A 14,578-nucleotide genomic window follows, 5' to 3' on the forward strand; every position below is an offset into this window, starting at 1 on the left:
GCGTGAAGGATGTAGCTCTCCCAAGAGCCAAAAAGTTCACTCCCAGAGTTAGTCTAAGAACTATGAGGAGGGTAGTTTTGCATAAATAAGGTGGAAATCCTCACTCCAAAGAGCCTGGCTCCTTCCTTGGCTTGTCCACATCTGTGGGCCCTTCCAACCCATGTCCCAGTGATGGACAAGGCCTCTGCCTCAGTGGGTCCAGCTAGGGTGGGGAGGAGGTGCGTCTGGTCATCACCTTCCTCTCCCCTCTGCTCCGTCCTGTCCTCCCAAGGAGTCTCCTGGTCCCTGTGCTTGAACCCTTATTCTCAGGAAGTTCTTGCTCAAAGCTACCTCCAGTCTCTCCTGTAGTGTCAGCTGTGTTTGCTTTTTGTTTGTGGCTGAAGTTTGGCATGGATTGACTTGGGTACTCAAGCAGTAGATGTTTTTGGTGGATCAGCTGTGTGCATCAGGGCATTGGACCACCTCCTGGGGGGAAGTGGGGTCAGTTACCTCATCCTGGGTCCTGCTCTCAAGAAACTCCTGCCTTTCGGGGCCGAGAAGGTAGGCAGACGGGTGGACAAGGAACTAACCAGAATGCCATCGGGCCCTGACAGTGACGAGTAGACTGCCAGTGGGTCAGACTTCTCTCTGGAGGTAGAAGGCCTCTCCCAGGTGAGGCTTGTGAGCCCAGCTCAAGTGGAGGAACAGGATTCAGGCAGGCAGGGAATGAGAGCAGGGAGTTCTGGGCCGAGGGAACGGCTGGAGCAAAGGCACGGAGGTAGGAAGATGCCTTTTGTGTTTGGGGAAGGGTCAGCGGCCTGAAGTGGTTGGAATACAGGATGGCGCAGGAGGGCTGTAAAGGACAGAGAGAAAGGAGAAGTGGGGTGGAGGGTCCTATCTCGGCCACACAGGAGCTTGTGGGGTGAGAAACTGGTGGACTTGTGCACCCAGCTCTTCCTGCCCGCTATGTGCCCGGGCCCTGCCACCTTGTCTAAGCCTGCAACACCCCCGTCTCTGGCTGTGTTTGTTTTCTTGTTAGCAGCGATCATCATTGACATGCTGTGCATTTCACTCCCCGCCCTGCTTGTCTCCCTACTCCTCCCACCTTTTACACTCCTGCGCACTGGTGTGCCACCACGCCAGGGCGGGGATCGTGTCCATTTGTTCACTGCTGCATTCCCAGAGCCTAGAACGGTGCCTGGCCCAGAGCAGACGAGTCTTTGTTGGACACACGAATGTTTTCTCAGGTGCCTGCCTAAGGCCTAGGAGAGGCCACCTTGAGCAGGCCTTGCTTCCCCTCTTGAGGAGTTTACAGCTTAGTGAAGATGTCACAGCAATAGAGGAACTTGTGTGATTTAGAAAAAAAGGTTTATTGTACAAAATTTAGAGGCTGCAGAAAAGTTTAAAGAAAAAAGTAAACTGAAACAAATCCAGTCTCTTTGATTATACTGCCCAGAGAGGACCTCTGTTAGCATTTTGGAGGGTTTCTAAAAACGCAAAATTGAAATTATGCTAAGTTTGCCATTTTGAAATCTGCTTTTCCCTTGTACCATCACACATTCTCAGAAAACAGCGATAATCTCCGTGTGCTATTCTGCTGCCTTGGGTTGGACAGTATAGTTATCTGCCGGGCTGAGGGTGCTGGGCTGGGTGTGGTGGGCGCACAGGAGAAATCTCGCGAAAGGTCTTGCACCTGACGCCTAAGCTGAGTCCTGAAGTAGGAATAGGAGTCAGCCAGGTGCGAAAGGGGTGGGTTTGGGCCTGGGAAGCCGGCAAATGAGCTGAGGCCTGGTGGACACACAGCAGAGAGGGTGGGGGCCTGCAGCAACTCGCTGCTACTGGGACTTAAAGTTCAAAGCAAGGGGGAAGGCGTGGCCGGAAATAAGGTGGAAGACAGCAGGTGATGGGCTGTCTCAGGCCCTGTTAAGGGCTTAGACTTTGCCCCACGGGCAGCAGAGGGCTGTGAGGGTGTTAAGCACCACCATTCCATGTGGCTGAACCTCCAGCCTGCCCCACTTTCCTTTGGCTGGGAAGGGGGCTCACCTCTCCCCGCCCCTCCTTTCTCCCTCCCTTCTGGCTCTCCTCTCTTATCCTCTTGTCTGAGGCCTGCAAACTGCACACGGAGGAAGTTCCAGCCCCAAATCCAGAGGCAGCACGGAATCCAGTCCAGAGCTTTCCGGGTCAGGAAGGAAGGAGGGGTGGGGGCTCTTGGTGGGGGCTGTAGAATGCAGCAGGGCCCTGCCCCCATGGGACCTGAATGGGGCCAGAGGAGGGATGGGTCCCTAGGCTATTTCTCTGTTTCTGCCCAACCTTTGATTGGCCCCTATGAGTGCACAGCTGGGAGAACTCCGTTATCGAAATTTTATTGTTGTTAATAAATTATTAATGTAATTGTCCCACGCATCTGGGGCACTCCATACTTTACAAAAGCACTTTCAAGAACATTTCCTCATTCTCTCTTCACTACAATTTCCGGAATGGGCAGGGCAGACATTTTGCAGCCGGGGGAACTGAGGCAGAGGGGTGCTGTGACTTGCTGAAGGTCGTTCGGGCGGCAAGTGGCCGAGTGGGGACTGTGACCCCGGAGCTGCGCTGAAGGTCACCTCCCCGTCCTCCTCGCGCAGGTGGACGAGCCCCCGGAGCCCGTGTACGCGAACGTAGAGAGGCAGCCTTCAGTCACCTCGCCGGGCCCCGCCGCGGCCCCCCGCCCCGGCCCGGTGTGGGAGACGCACACGGACGCGGACACCGGGCGCCCCTACTACTACAACCCGGACACGGGCGTCACCACCTGGGAGTCGCCCTTCGAGGCTGCCGAGGGCGCCGCCAGCCCGGCCACCTCCCCGGCCTCGGTGGGCAGCGGCGAGAGCGTCGAGACCGAGTGGGGCCAGTACTGGGATGAGGAGAGCCGCAGAGTGTTCTTCTACAACCCGCTGACGGGCGAGACGGCCTGGGAGGACGAGGCCGAGGACGAGCCGGAGGACGAGCAGGACATGCAGCCCGGCCTGAGCCCCGGCAGCCCGGGGGACCAGAGGGTGAGGGCGGGGCCTGCGCGGGTGGGCGGGGCTGGTTCGGAGGCTCTGACCCCGCCTCCTGCTGCCCACCGCCCCGGGACGGCCGGTGAGGGGGCTTGGCCTGGTCCGAAAGGGCGGGGCCGGGGGTCTATACTGGCTCCGAGACCCTCTGACTCAGGCCTCTGCTCTCTACAGCCCCCCACCCCCGAGACTGACTACCCTGAGTTGCTGACCAGTTACCCCGAGGAGGACTATTCCCCCGTGGGCTCCTTCAGCGAGCCCGGGCCCACCTCTCCCTTGGCCACGCCCCCCGGCTGGTCCTGCCACGTGGACTCGGATGGGCAGACGCTCTACACGAACCACTTCACCCAAGAGAAGGTAGGGGCAGCGGGCAGATGGGCCCAGACAGCTCCGGGGTCGCTCCTCCAACCCTTTCTCACTAGTAGCTCCTCAGCTGCAGCTCCTGCACAGGCTCCAAGCCAGCCTTCCAAACCCTCGGGGCTGTGTTGGGCTCTGCTGTAGGGAGACGTTTTCCTCCCCTCTCACGAGGCGGGCTGGAGCCCTGACCATCCCTCTCTCCACAGTGGGTGAGGCTGGAGGACCAACATGGGAAGCCCTACTTCTACAACCCAGAGGATGCCTCCGTTCAGTGGGAGCTGCCCCAGGTAGCCAGCAGGGGAAGGGGGAGTGCCAGGGAGGGAGGAGGGGGTTATATACGACAGTGTCTTTCTCCCCAGGTCCCTGTCCCTGCCCCTCGAACCATCCGCAAATCCAGCCAGGACAGTGAGACCCCAGCCCAGGCCAGCCCCCCTGAGGAGAGGGTAAGGGAAGAGGCCTGTAGGCCCTGGCAGGACCCCCACAGAAGCAATAGGGGATTTCTGGAGGTCCTGGGGGCTGCGACTGGGTCAGGCTCATCTCCCCATAGCCCCAGCACCTGCCTGGGCTGAAGGAACCTGGGTCTGGGTCATCCCAGGCCCAGAGTGAGCTGAGGTTGGAAACTGGGGAGAAATCTCTCTGGCTGCTGCTGGTTCAGTGGAGACTCAGGCCCAGCCTGTGGGGAGCTGCTGGCTGAGGGGGAGACTAACCTCTGCCCGCCGTGGCTCAGCCCCTAAACTGCTTCCTCTTTCCCCTTCTCTCTCTCAGATCAAGACCTTGGACAAGGCAGGTGTGCTCCATCGCACCAAGACGGTGGACAAGGGGAAGCGGCTCCGGTGAGTGCCCGTCTGCACCCAGACCAGGGAGCTGGGCCTTACTGAGGGTGTTCACAGTGTGCTCCTGGATGCTAGGCTCTTGTCAGTCCTCAAGGTGACTTTCTAAGAGGTCCTGTAAGGACACTGAGGCACAGAGATAAAGTGACTTGCCCAAGGTCCCTTGGCTACCAGGTATTAGAGATGGGAGTACACCCCTCACAGGTGGGTGCCCCGAGCTGTGTTCTTAAGCTCTGTGTCCTGCTCCTGAGGGTGGGAGAGGGGCCTCAGCCCAGGGCCAAAGCCAAGCCCTGCCACCTCCCACCTCCCCACCCCCACTCCCACCCCCACCTAGGAAGAAGCACTGGAGTGCCTCCTGGACAGTGCTGGAGGGCGGCGTCCTGACGTTCTTCAAGGACTCAAAGGCCTCGGCTGCAGGCGGCCTGGTGAGGCCCAGGCCCCCAGGGCAGGGACCACCCCATCTGCTCCTGACTTCTGAGGGTCTTGACCTGATCTGGCTTGTCAGACGCTGGGTCTGAGACAGTGGAACATCCGCGTCAAGAGAGCTGGGCTTTGGCAGGGGGTGGCGACAGCAGATTCACTCCGGGACAAGCACTTTCAGCCACCCTGGGCCTGGGGAGCGGTCCTTGAGGGTGGATAGCTCCAGCCTGGTGGGCAGGGAGGCTGGGGGCTGGGCATCTCTGCTCTCAGGAGAGGGGGCTGCACTCCTTTCTCCTTTCCTCTCCTGGGTGGGCAGGCAGCAAAGGACCAGTCAGCCCTCAGGCTCTGTGATTAAAAAGTATGGGGATTTCTGGGTTCCAGGAGCCCCTGGGCCCCCTGCCCCAGAGCTGTGACCCCAACCTGTCCCTGGAGCTGAGGGCGCCTGGTGGATCAGAGCCAGGGCACCATGGCAGGCCTGTCTGAGCTGACGGCTCCCCCAACCCTTCCTCCCTCTCCCACAGAGACAGCCTTACAAGCTCTCCACCCCCGAGTACACGGTGGAGCTGAAGGGGGCCTCTCTCGCCTGGGCTCCCAAGGACAAATCCAGCAAGAAGCATGTGCTGGAGGTGAGTGGTGGGGGTGGGGAGAAGGAGAAGGGGCTTACTGCTGGCTTGGAACTGTCTCGAGGCAAGCCCCCACAAGAGGGACCTGGGGACAGTTGGGGCTGCAATTCTCAGGGCTCAAAGCTGCAGCCACACCCACCTCAGGGACCCCTCCGCAGTGGTTCTGGCATCGTGGATTCTGCAGTTCCTTCTCCAGGAGCTGAGCCCACCAGTCCTTGGCCCTGGAGGGAGGGGAGGGGTAGAGGTCTCTGAGGGACAAAACTCTGTCATGCCTAGGACAGCTCTCATCTCTGCTGCTCTGGCCTGAGATGGACAGGAGACTCCCGTGCCTGGCTGCTCACTCTGACAGCCTGGGAAACCCACTCTGGATGGTCAGAGCCCAGCTTCCAACTGGACTGGGTCCCCAGTGAATCCACCAGGGCAGTGGACACGTTTCCCAGGTTCCCCCAGCAGGAAGAGAGAGGCCAGGTGGGGCCCAGGCCAGGACCATCACAGCGCCATACCCTCCACTGTCCACGCGTTGTCTTGTTTTTAAACTACTTTTACCCTCACCTCAGTCCCCGGAAGTTTTGAGGCAACTCACGAGAAAAGCACATGGTGAGCTGGCCAAATCCACTGACAAGCCAGGATCAGGCACAAGAAGGTGGAGATGTGGAGCGGGATGGGGGGCAGATGATGGACAGGGGTAAGGTGGTTGTTGCTGAAGAAAGATACCTCCAGCTTTCCCGGCAGCCAAAGCGAAGAAACGAGGGTGATCAGCGACATGGCTCTTATTAAGAGGACAGGGAGGCCTTCCCAGATTTTGAGGGAAATCAAAGCTTTGTCCTAACCCTTAGCTCTTGAAGAAGTCCTTAGCGTGGAGCCCCATTCTAGTTTAGTAAGGGATTCTTGGGGCTGCTTCAGGGAACGTGATAACAGCCAAAAGCACGACCTCATCTCTCAGCTCAGGAAAAGCAGTTCCGCAAGGAGCTGGAGTGTGCAGTCGTCTGATGACTCACCAAGCTTCATTCAGTCCTAGAACCAGAGGATCCACAGAGCAGGGTTGGAAAACCGGTTTCATTTCATGAGCTACTCGGATCAGTGGGTCTGGAGCCTTCTCCAGGCTTAGCAGCATGGAGTTCTGTGATCAACTAGCAATGTCTGCCACAGGCATCAAACTGAAGAGGGACATCACTTTTGCTAGGCATGTTCCTTCCCTGACCTAGAGAGGACACCCTCCAGCCAGTGCTCCATAAGCGTCACCTCTCTGCCTGGGCTTTTGATGAAAGTTTCAGAGTAAACTCTTCTGAGGTGTCTTTTCCGGCAAGCGCTGGAAGGCAGAGGGTTCTCCTGGAAGCTACTCAAGCTGACGGATGCTGAGAGTCGAGTGGAAGTCAGGAGCCCCCGCTTCTTGGCCGGCAGGTGGCCATCCTCCCTCCACTCAGGGGTGGCCTGCAGGCAACTCAAGGATTTTTCGCAAGGGACAGCCACAAATTCTATATCGTGGCCAGGCTGGTTGGGCCTGGCAGATTTCACAACAGGTCTTCCTAGTTGCCCCAGAGCCACAGAAAACTTCAGGAACAGTCCTCCAAAAACAGCTGGTTTGGGGCAGCTCAGCTTGCCTGTGCATTGAACAGGATGAATGTTTGTGAGTTATTTTGCTCTGTAACTATCCAGCTTTGCCTTCTGTGTGAAACTTTCCAGTAGGAACTGAGTATGTTTTGAGAAAGCTGCCAAAAATCATGGTGGTGGTTTTAGAAGCTGTCGGGCTGTTCTCTGGGGTGACAGAGGCAGGGCTCTCGTCAGCTGAGACGGGGGTGGGCTGCGCTAGCTGCCTGATGAGGAACGTTCTCCAGTCTGTAGGGAGCGAGTGGGGTGGAACATGCAGTTTTTCTTATTCTCTTTTTTAATTTTTAAAGGCAGTTTAAATAGCTCTCAAGTCGAAGTTTAAAAGGTGGGCAGCCACGAGACAGCCCTTGCTGCTTCTGGAAGTTGCACCCTGTTGTCTGAGACAGTTTCCACTGACTGACTCACCCGGCCCAAACGGCAGGGCTGCTGTCAGCTGCTGCACCAAACACTCGCATCAACCTTGAGCGCCCAGTCCTCAGAGCCGGGGCGCTGAGTCTGTCCAAGTTGCTGACCGCCTCCCCCTGTCCTTTGGAGCCTTTGTCAGGGAACAAGGACACTCAGCAGCTGTCAGTCCGAAGAACCGCCTGGGCGATTGATATCTGCTTGCTCCTTAATAGTATAAATAGTGGGTTTGGAAACCCAGACTTTGGGGCCTCTTAAAGAAGAGTATGGCCTGTGGTCTGGATGGAGCATCCAGCAGACTGACCGGGCAGTGCTTCCTCAGCTCACAGACCTCTCCAAACCGTGTGCGTAGTTCCTTGGAGAGAATAAGAGAAGGTGGGTTGGTACCCTCCAGCCTGTTCATCAGACCAGGCTTTGAGTAGTCAGAAAGTGGGAGAGTTTCCCTCTGGAGTTTTGTTTCATTTACGCTTCCGATGAAGTTGGCTGTAAGAGGACGCATTGCCCCGGCTGGAGTGTGGGAGAGGGCGGGGACTCGTGGCTGCAGAAGCGGGATGACACTCCTAGGTCCTCAGTATGCATATGGAGGAGGGAGTCGCTTGCTTTCTCTGCATCAGCTATGATCTGCTTTCAGATCCTCTCTCCCAGCATTTTCTTCACTGTTCGGTCCAGCAGCCAGAGGCCTCCCACAGGGAGTTTCTTTCGTTGACCTTTTTCCTGGCCCTGCTCTGGGTGAGGCCCACCATGTTCTGTGGCTCGTGGGAGGCGGGATGGGGCAGGGGGACGTGTACCAGACAGTTGAGCCGTGCGGATCTGCTGCACTCAGATCCTTGTTCCATCACTCACTAGCTGTGTGTCAACAAGGGAGTTGCATAAACTGCTGAGCCTCAGTTTGCCCATCTGTAACACAGGCATGCTGTCACCTACTGCTTTTAATGAGGCAGAATACCTTGGCCTGAGTGAGGCTGTTTCTGCATTAGGCTCTGAGTCCCCAGGGACAGGAACAGATCACTTCCCTGTCTGTATCTCCCCTGGGGCCTAGCCCTGGGGCCAACCCAGGGAACCAGAGATGACTCAGCGACTTGTGTCTCTTCAGCTGCGGAGCCGAGATGGCTCAGAGTACCTGATCCAGCACGACTCAGAGGCCATCATCAGCACCTGGCACAAGGCCATCGCCCAGGCCATCCAGGAGCTGGTAGGCAGAGCCTGGAGCCTCCAGGGCTGGGAGGGAGGGGATGGCAAGCCATTATGCAAGGCAGCTGTGCCCACTGTGGTGGGAGGGACCCTCCACTCAGGCCCCAGGAGCTCCATGGCACCAGTGGGTGAGTACCACTCCCGGCAGATGCAGTCCCCCCCTTATGGCCGGATGGCAGATGGGCTGCTGAAAAAACAGCCTTTCTTCAGTATGTGAATCCAGCCTCTGGGGTTGGCCCTGCAGGAGGGCTCTTCAGGTGGGGATAGGGGCAGATCCTAGAGGAGTGTCTCATTTCAAGGAAAGCAGCAGGAAAAGTAAATACTCTCAGAAACAGCCTCAGGTTGGCATGACAGGCTGACACTAAAAGATATCATTTAAAAGGATTGAATTGAAGGTTTTTAGGTTCAAATATCAATTGCATAAGTAAACAACTTAGGGCTTTTTTTTTTTTTTTTTTGGTGAGGAAGATTGGCCCTGAGCTAACATCCATGCCAATCGTCCTCTATTTTATATGTGCAATGCCTCCACAGCAAGGCTTGATGGGCAGTGTGTAGGTCCGTGTCTGGGATCTAAAACCAGAACCCCTGGCTGCCAAAATGGAGAGAGCAAACTTAACCACTGCCACTGCTGGCCCAGCTTGGGGCTTTTTGGTCCTTAGTTCCCTATGAGCCAACACTGGGTGCCATGTTTGGCTATATTAATAGAGGTAGGAATCCAGATCCAGGGAAGTGAAGTCGTTGGCAGTGCTCTGGCCCCAATTGGAACTGCAAGGTTGAGCTGGGAGCCACATATTGAGGAATGCTGACGTAGTGGAGTGTGTACTAAGGAAAATTATAGGGAAAGGGGGCCAGGAGCTGGAAGGTGAGTAGGTGCCGCCAAGATAAAGGCTGGGGAGAACAGGATGACTGTCTCTAACACCTGAAGGGCTCCATGCAGCGAAGGGAGGTGAATGTTCTGAGATTCCCTGGTGGAGGTGAGGCGAGTTAACCTGCTTAAGGGAAAAGTGAACTCTGCCTGGGGGTCGCCAGGCCTGCTGGGAGGGCACTTCCGGTCTCTCACCGCATCCCCAAAGGCCCCCCGCCTGGCCCTAGGCTCTGCCTCTCTGAGGCTGTGTGATTCTAGTCCGCAGACCTGCCCCCAGAGGAGGAAAATGAGAACAGCAGTGTGGACTTCGGGTCCAGCGAGCGCCTGGGAAGCTGGCGGGAGGACGAGGCGCGGCCGGGCGCAGGTGTGTGCGGGGTAGGGGTGTGGGAGGCGGGGGGGGGGGGGGGATGGAGGGCATCTTTGGGGAATGGTGATGACCCGGCTGGGGCCTGCCGGGCCACCTCCGGCGCCACCGACTGATCATCCCTGCATCCCCGTGCGGCAGCCGCGCCCGCGCTGTATCCCGGGGGCCTGGAGAGCGACCTGAGCAAGGTCCGGCACAAGCTGCGCAAGTTCCTCCTGAAGCGGCCCACGCTGCAGTCGCTGCGGGAGAAGGGCTACATCAAAGGTAGCGGGGCGGGCGGGCGCGGGGCGGGGGGGGGGGGGGGGGGCGGGCGCGGCCGGGTGGCGCTAACGACCCTCGCCCTCCCCCAGACCAGGTGTTCGGCTGCGCGCTGGCCGCGCTGTGTGAGCGCGAGCGGAGCCCGGTGCCGCGCTTCGTGCAGCAGTGCATCCGCGCCGTCGAGGCCCGGGGTACGTGTCCGCGCTCGGGCGCCGCGTGGCCTCCTCCCAGGGCCCCGTGCCAGAGACCCCTGGGTGGGCCCAGGGTTGTGGCGGACAGAATGGGAGCCCCTGAGTAGGAATCATAGCAGGGGGCTTTAGCCCCATCCCACCAAACGCGGGGTCAAGCGCCTCCCTCTGCTCCAGGGCTGGACATCGACGGGCTGTACCGCATCAGTGGGAACCTGGCCACCATCCAGAAGCTGCGCTATAAGGTGGACCACGGTGAGGCCCGTCCCGGTGCCTGCCCCAGGGCCTGAAGGCGCGAGGGGCTACTGACCTCCTTTCCCCCCTGCTCTCCCCATTGCCGCAGATGAGCGCCTGGACCTGGACGACGGGCGCTGGGAGGATGTCCACGTTATCACTGGCGCCCTGAAGCTCTTCTTTCGGGAGCTGCCCGAGCCCCTCTTCCCCTTCTCGCACTTCCGCCAGTTCATCGCGGCCATCAGTGAGCGCCAGGGGCGGTGGGGCGGAGGGGGTCGGGGTGGAGCTGGCCTGCCTCGTGCACGTCCTTGGCCAGGAACCCCCCACATGCTGGGAGTCAGTCCCCTGCGTTCCCCTCGCTGAGCTGACCCTCCCTCTTGCTCTGTCTGACCCTTCCCTTCCCCAGAGCTGCAGGACCAGGCCCAGCGCAGCCGCTGCGTGCGGGACCTGGTGCGCTCGCTGCCTGCCCCCAACCACGATACGCTGCGCCTGCTCTTCCAGCACCTGTGCAGGTGAGCGGGCGAGCCGGCGGGGATGGGGAGGCGGGACCCCCTATGTTTCCCCACTACCCCGGCTCTGGGCCCTGACCCCACGCCACCCGCACCCCGCCGCAGGGTGATCGAGCACGGCGAACAGAACCGCATGTCAGTGCAGAGCGTGGCCATAGTGTTCGGGCCCACGCTCCTGCGGCCCGAGAAGGAGGAAACCAGCATGCCCATGACCATGGTGTTCCAGAACCAGGTGGTGGAGCTCATCCTGCAGCAGTGCTCAGACATCTTCCGGCCTCACTGACCGCGGGCCTCCACCCTGCCCCCGCTGCTAGCACTGCGGCCCTGCGACTGGGAGTGACGGTGGTCCGGCCACAGAAGCTGGGCGGCTGGAGGCCACGTGGCCGGACTCTATCTCGGAGCCGCTCCGCCTGCTACCGGCCCGCAGGCGGGTGTGAATTCTGCACCCCTCGGTGCAGGATGGTGACCCCTGGTGGGAAGTTCGCAAAATGTGATTTTTTTTTTCCCCTGGCCTGTTCTGCTAGAGGTTAATTGGGTTCTGTTCTTTATTACAGCGCCACCTACTGTGCGTGTGTGAGAATGTGGGGGCAGTGAGGATGGTTTTCTGGGACCGCCCGGGCTGGGAGGAATTTGGGTGAGGGGCTTCCTAGTCTCTTCTGGCCCGGACCCCGTCGAGGCCTGCACGGAGCCCCTTAGGGCCCCAGCCCTGTGCGTGGCACCGTTCGGGTCATGAAGCGGCCACCGACAACTTGCCTGCTGCCGAAACAGGACTGACCCGGCCTCCGGCGTGGGCGGCTGCCTGCCTTTCCCCGGGCCTCAGGGATGATGCTCCTGCCCGGCTCTCTCACTGGCTCGCAGTGGACCATTTTCATCTGCTTTGCTGTCTGGGGTTCCCGGCCTCTGCGCTCCCTGATCCACTTGTGTTGTGTGTGAGGGTTCTTCCTCTTGGACAGCGTGTACCCTGCTCCTGCCACTTGACATGCACCGTTTCCACACACAGTCCCATTTTACAGATGAGGAAACAGGCTTACAGAGGCCAAGTGACTTTTTCAGGGGCCAGCGGGGGATCTGACTCCTGGCCCAGGCTCCTCTCACACCAGAGCACGGTCTCCGATAAGGGAGAAATCCACCCTGTGAGCTAGCCCCCGACCCAGCATGGGCTTATGGGTACAGCAAAAGGAACTAAGCTGGATGGGTTCTGTGTGGGCCTTGGGAGGTCCCTGAAAGCAAGGGCCAGGAAACCTGCTGTTATTCTTGCCCCCAGGGTTGAGGGGGCGCTGGCAGGAGCCCCCAGCCCCTCCCAGTGCCCTGGCTGAGTATGCCCACCCGTGCCCGCCTTGCCATGAAGAGCTGGGAGAGGCCTGCAGGGTGGGGGGAGGGGGGCACAACCTCAGGAAAGGAAGTGTGAACCCTGGGGCCGGCAGCCCCCCTTCCCTCCTTGTACACAAACCACCTTGGTTTATGGGTCTCAGCCCCGTGCCCCACCCACCCATCATTTATTCCACAAGCAATAATAGCTAATATTTATTGCACTGTGCCAAGCATCTAACTTGGACTGTCTCCTGTGTTTCTCACAGCCAATATTTATTATCTGCTCTTCTGTGCCAGGCACTGTGCCCCAGGGTGGGGGTAGTGTGCACCCTCCCTGGTGGAGCGCGTGGTCCGCATATGAGGCTGAGCCAAGCCCACCCCTAGTGCCGGCGGGGCTGGGGAAGAGTACAGTGGAGGCCTCATACCGTGTGTCGAAGTGTTGTAAAGTTATAGATCGAGCTAACAATGTTCAATGAAATATGTTCTATTCTCCTACCTTGGTAAATAAACCTTCACACTGACCTGGAGGCCAGGTTCCACTGTAACCTTCTTTGACTCTTGAATTCCATGCCCAAATGTGATGGCGTGGGAAGAGCTGACCAAGCTGGCCCCCGGTATCTCCCCACCCCAGCCATCCTGCCCCGAGGGGAGGGTCATGTGCACACACGCGGATGCTCTGGTCCACGAGCCCAAGCCGCCAGACCCGCTGCTGCCCCTTGGCCACCCCACCGGGTCCACTTGAGGGAATGGGCCTGGGGCTGTTCGGGGAGGGAATTCTGGGGTCCCGCATATCAGGAGCATGGTCTAAAGGGAAGAGCAGACATCTTTCCAGGGTACAGCTAATCTCCTCTTGTTTTGGGAAGTATCCACCATCACTGGCTGCTTGTCTCTCTTACTCATCTGACTGCTCTCTCGGGTCGAATTCCTCAGGAAATGGTGCAAAGCGAGTAGGAAGTTTTCAGGGGCTGCTCTCAGGACCCACACCTGAGGGGGACGGGGGCCACAGGACTGGGCCGAGTGAGAAAGTAAGGGCGATGCTGGCCCATCCCAGGCCTCAGCCGAGCCCACGGGAAACTCTGGGCTGGGAGGGCCTCAGCGCTGTCCCACATTGTGGATAGGGGACCAGGCCTTTAAACTGCCTTATCCACCAGATGAGGCCTGTCTACACGTCATCCACTGGATGAGGGCCGCCTTGGGCGGGTGGCCGGGGTGCAGAAGAATTCAGGCAAAGAGGCTCTCTTCAGCCCAGGGGTGGGGGTGGGGGGAGCGTGTCCTGGAGGGAGGCTCTGATGAGAGCTGTCAGCTGCCGACCCTTCTGCAGCTGGGAAATTCACGCTTCAGTCCTGGAAGGAGGGAGGTCTGAATGGTGCCCAGGGCACCACTGCGACATCCAGCGAGCTCCTTCCTCTGGCCCTTTGCTGCCCTTCTCACTCCTCGACCCCCACACACCATCTCACCCCTGAATTTCCCCCCTAAACTCACCAGTGATCCCATATCAACAACTACGGGAAGTTTTGGGGTCCTAATATCATTTGTCCTCTTGAGAGCATCCTGTCCTCCGCTGACGTTCCCTCCCTGGAAACATTCTCTTCCTCTTGGCTTGCACATCACCACGGTCTCCTGGTTGTCCTCCCACTCTGGCCACAACACCTCATTCTCTTCTGCCCAGCTGGAAAGGCCAGAGTCCTGGGGGCCAGCCCCTCCCCTCCCTCTGTGCCCCATCCTGGATCATACTGTCCACACCCACAGCATCAATAGCACCGGGCCTGACTGCTCCTTGGAGCTCCAGGCCACATGTCCCCTGACAATCTGAGATCTGCCTGCAGCAGTCCCTAAGTTAGATTCATGGTCTTCCCCAAACTTGGCCCCCTCCAGGGGTTTACCTGTCTCAGGCAATAACTCATCATCCCCGCAGTGGGCAAGCCAGAAACCCGGGAGTATGGCCTTTTCCCTCCATCTCCCCATCTGTCTCCACCCTCCACCCTCAATCTATATCCAAGTCTTGGCAGGTCTACCTCTCTGATCCACCCACTTCTCTCCATCACCAGGGCCCCACTCAGCCTACGGGGCTGACGTCTCCTGCCTGGACCACTGCAGCAGCCTCTCAGCCCCTCCCCTTCCCACAGTCTCTCTGCCCCCCCTCCATCCATCTCCATTTTAAAACACAAACCTGATTATATTATTGCCCTACTTAAAAATCTTCCCTCTCACCTTAGGAAAAGACCACAAGCTTTAACACGGCCTCCAGTGCCCTGCCCCTTTTGGCCCTGCCCACCCCTCAGCCTCCTCTCTGAAGCAGCACAGCTCAGGGGTTCAGAGCCCGCGCTCTGCAGCCAGACTGCCTGGATTCAAATTCCAGCTCCAGAGCACCCCTGCTAGGTGATTCTGGGTCATTGACTCATCCTTC

The 14,578-nt window shown here is 58.9% G+C and overlaps 1 protein-coding gene across 10 annotated transcripts in view; it reads left to right on the forward strand.

Annotated features, from left to right (window-relative positions):
• ARHGAP27 (Rho GTPase activating protein 27) overlaps positions 1-12,716 on the forward strand; it is a 31,459-nt gene extending 18,743 nt beyond the window's left edge. For 5 of the 10 annotated variants that reach the window (XM_070561760.1, XM_070561763.1, XM_070561770.1 and 2 more), the window contains 15 exons: positions 2,604-3,011; positions 3,186-3,368; positions 3,575-3,655; positions 3,728-3,811; positions 4,134-4,201; positions 4,533-4,623; positions 5,140-5,244; positions 8,345-8,443; positions 9,566-9,671; positions 9,813-9,935; positions 10,022-10,120; positions 10,295-10,372; positions 10,461-10,595; positions 10,758-10,863; positions 10,966-12,716. In XM_070561760.1, coding sequence (XP_070417861.1) covers positions 2,604-3,011; positions 3,186-3,368; positions 3,575-3,655; positions 3,728-3,811; positions 4,134-4,201; positions 4,533-4,623; positions 5,140-5,244; positions 8,345-8,443; positions 9,566-9,671; positions 9,813-9,935; positions 10,022-10,120; positions 10,295-10,372; positions 10,461-10,595; positions 10,758-10,863; positions 10,966-11,143 — 1,944 coding nt within the window. In that variant the 3' untranslated portion in view covers positions 11,144-12,716. Of the gene's footprint in view, positions 1-660; positions 2,160-2,603; positions 3,012-3,185; positions 3,369-3,574; positions 3,656-3,727; positions 3,812-4,133; positions 4,202-4,532; positions 4,624-5,139; positions 5,245-8,344; positions 8,444-9,565; positions 9,672-9,812; positions 9,936-10,021; positions 10,121-10,294; positions 10,373-10,460; positions 10,596-10,757; positions 10,864-10,965 lie in introns of those variants that run through there. The other 5 variants (XM_070561762.1, XM_070561764.1, XM_070561769.1 and 2 more) reach the window with 3 other exon arrangements.
• The last annotated feature ends 1,862 nt before the right edge of the window (positions 12,717-14,578 follow it).

This window comes from Equus przewalskii, chromosome 10 (assembly GCF_037783145.1).
Source record: "Equus przewalskii isolate Varuska chromosome 10, EquPr2, whole genome shotgun sequence".
In the NCBI taxonomy this organism is placed as follows: domain Eukaryota; kingdom Metazoa; phylum Chordata; class Mammalia; order Perissodactyla; family Equidae; genus Equus; species Equus przewalskii.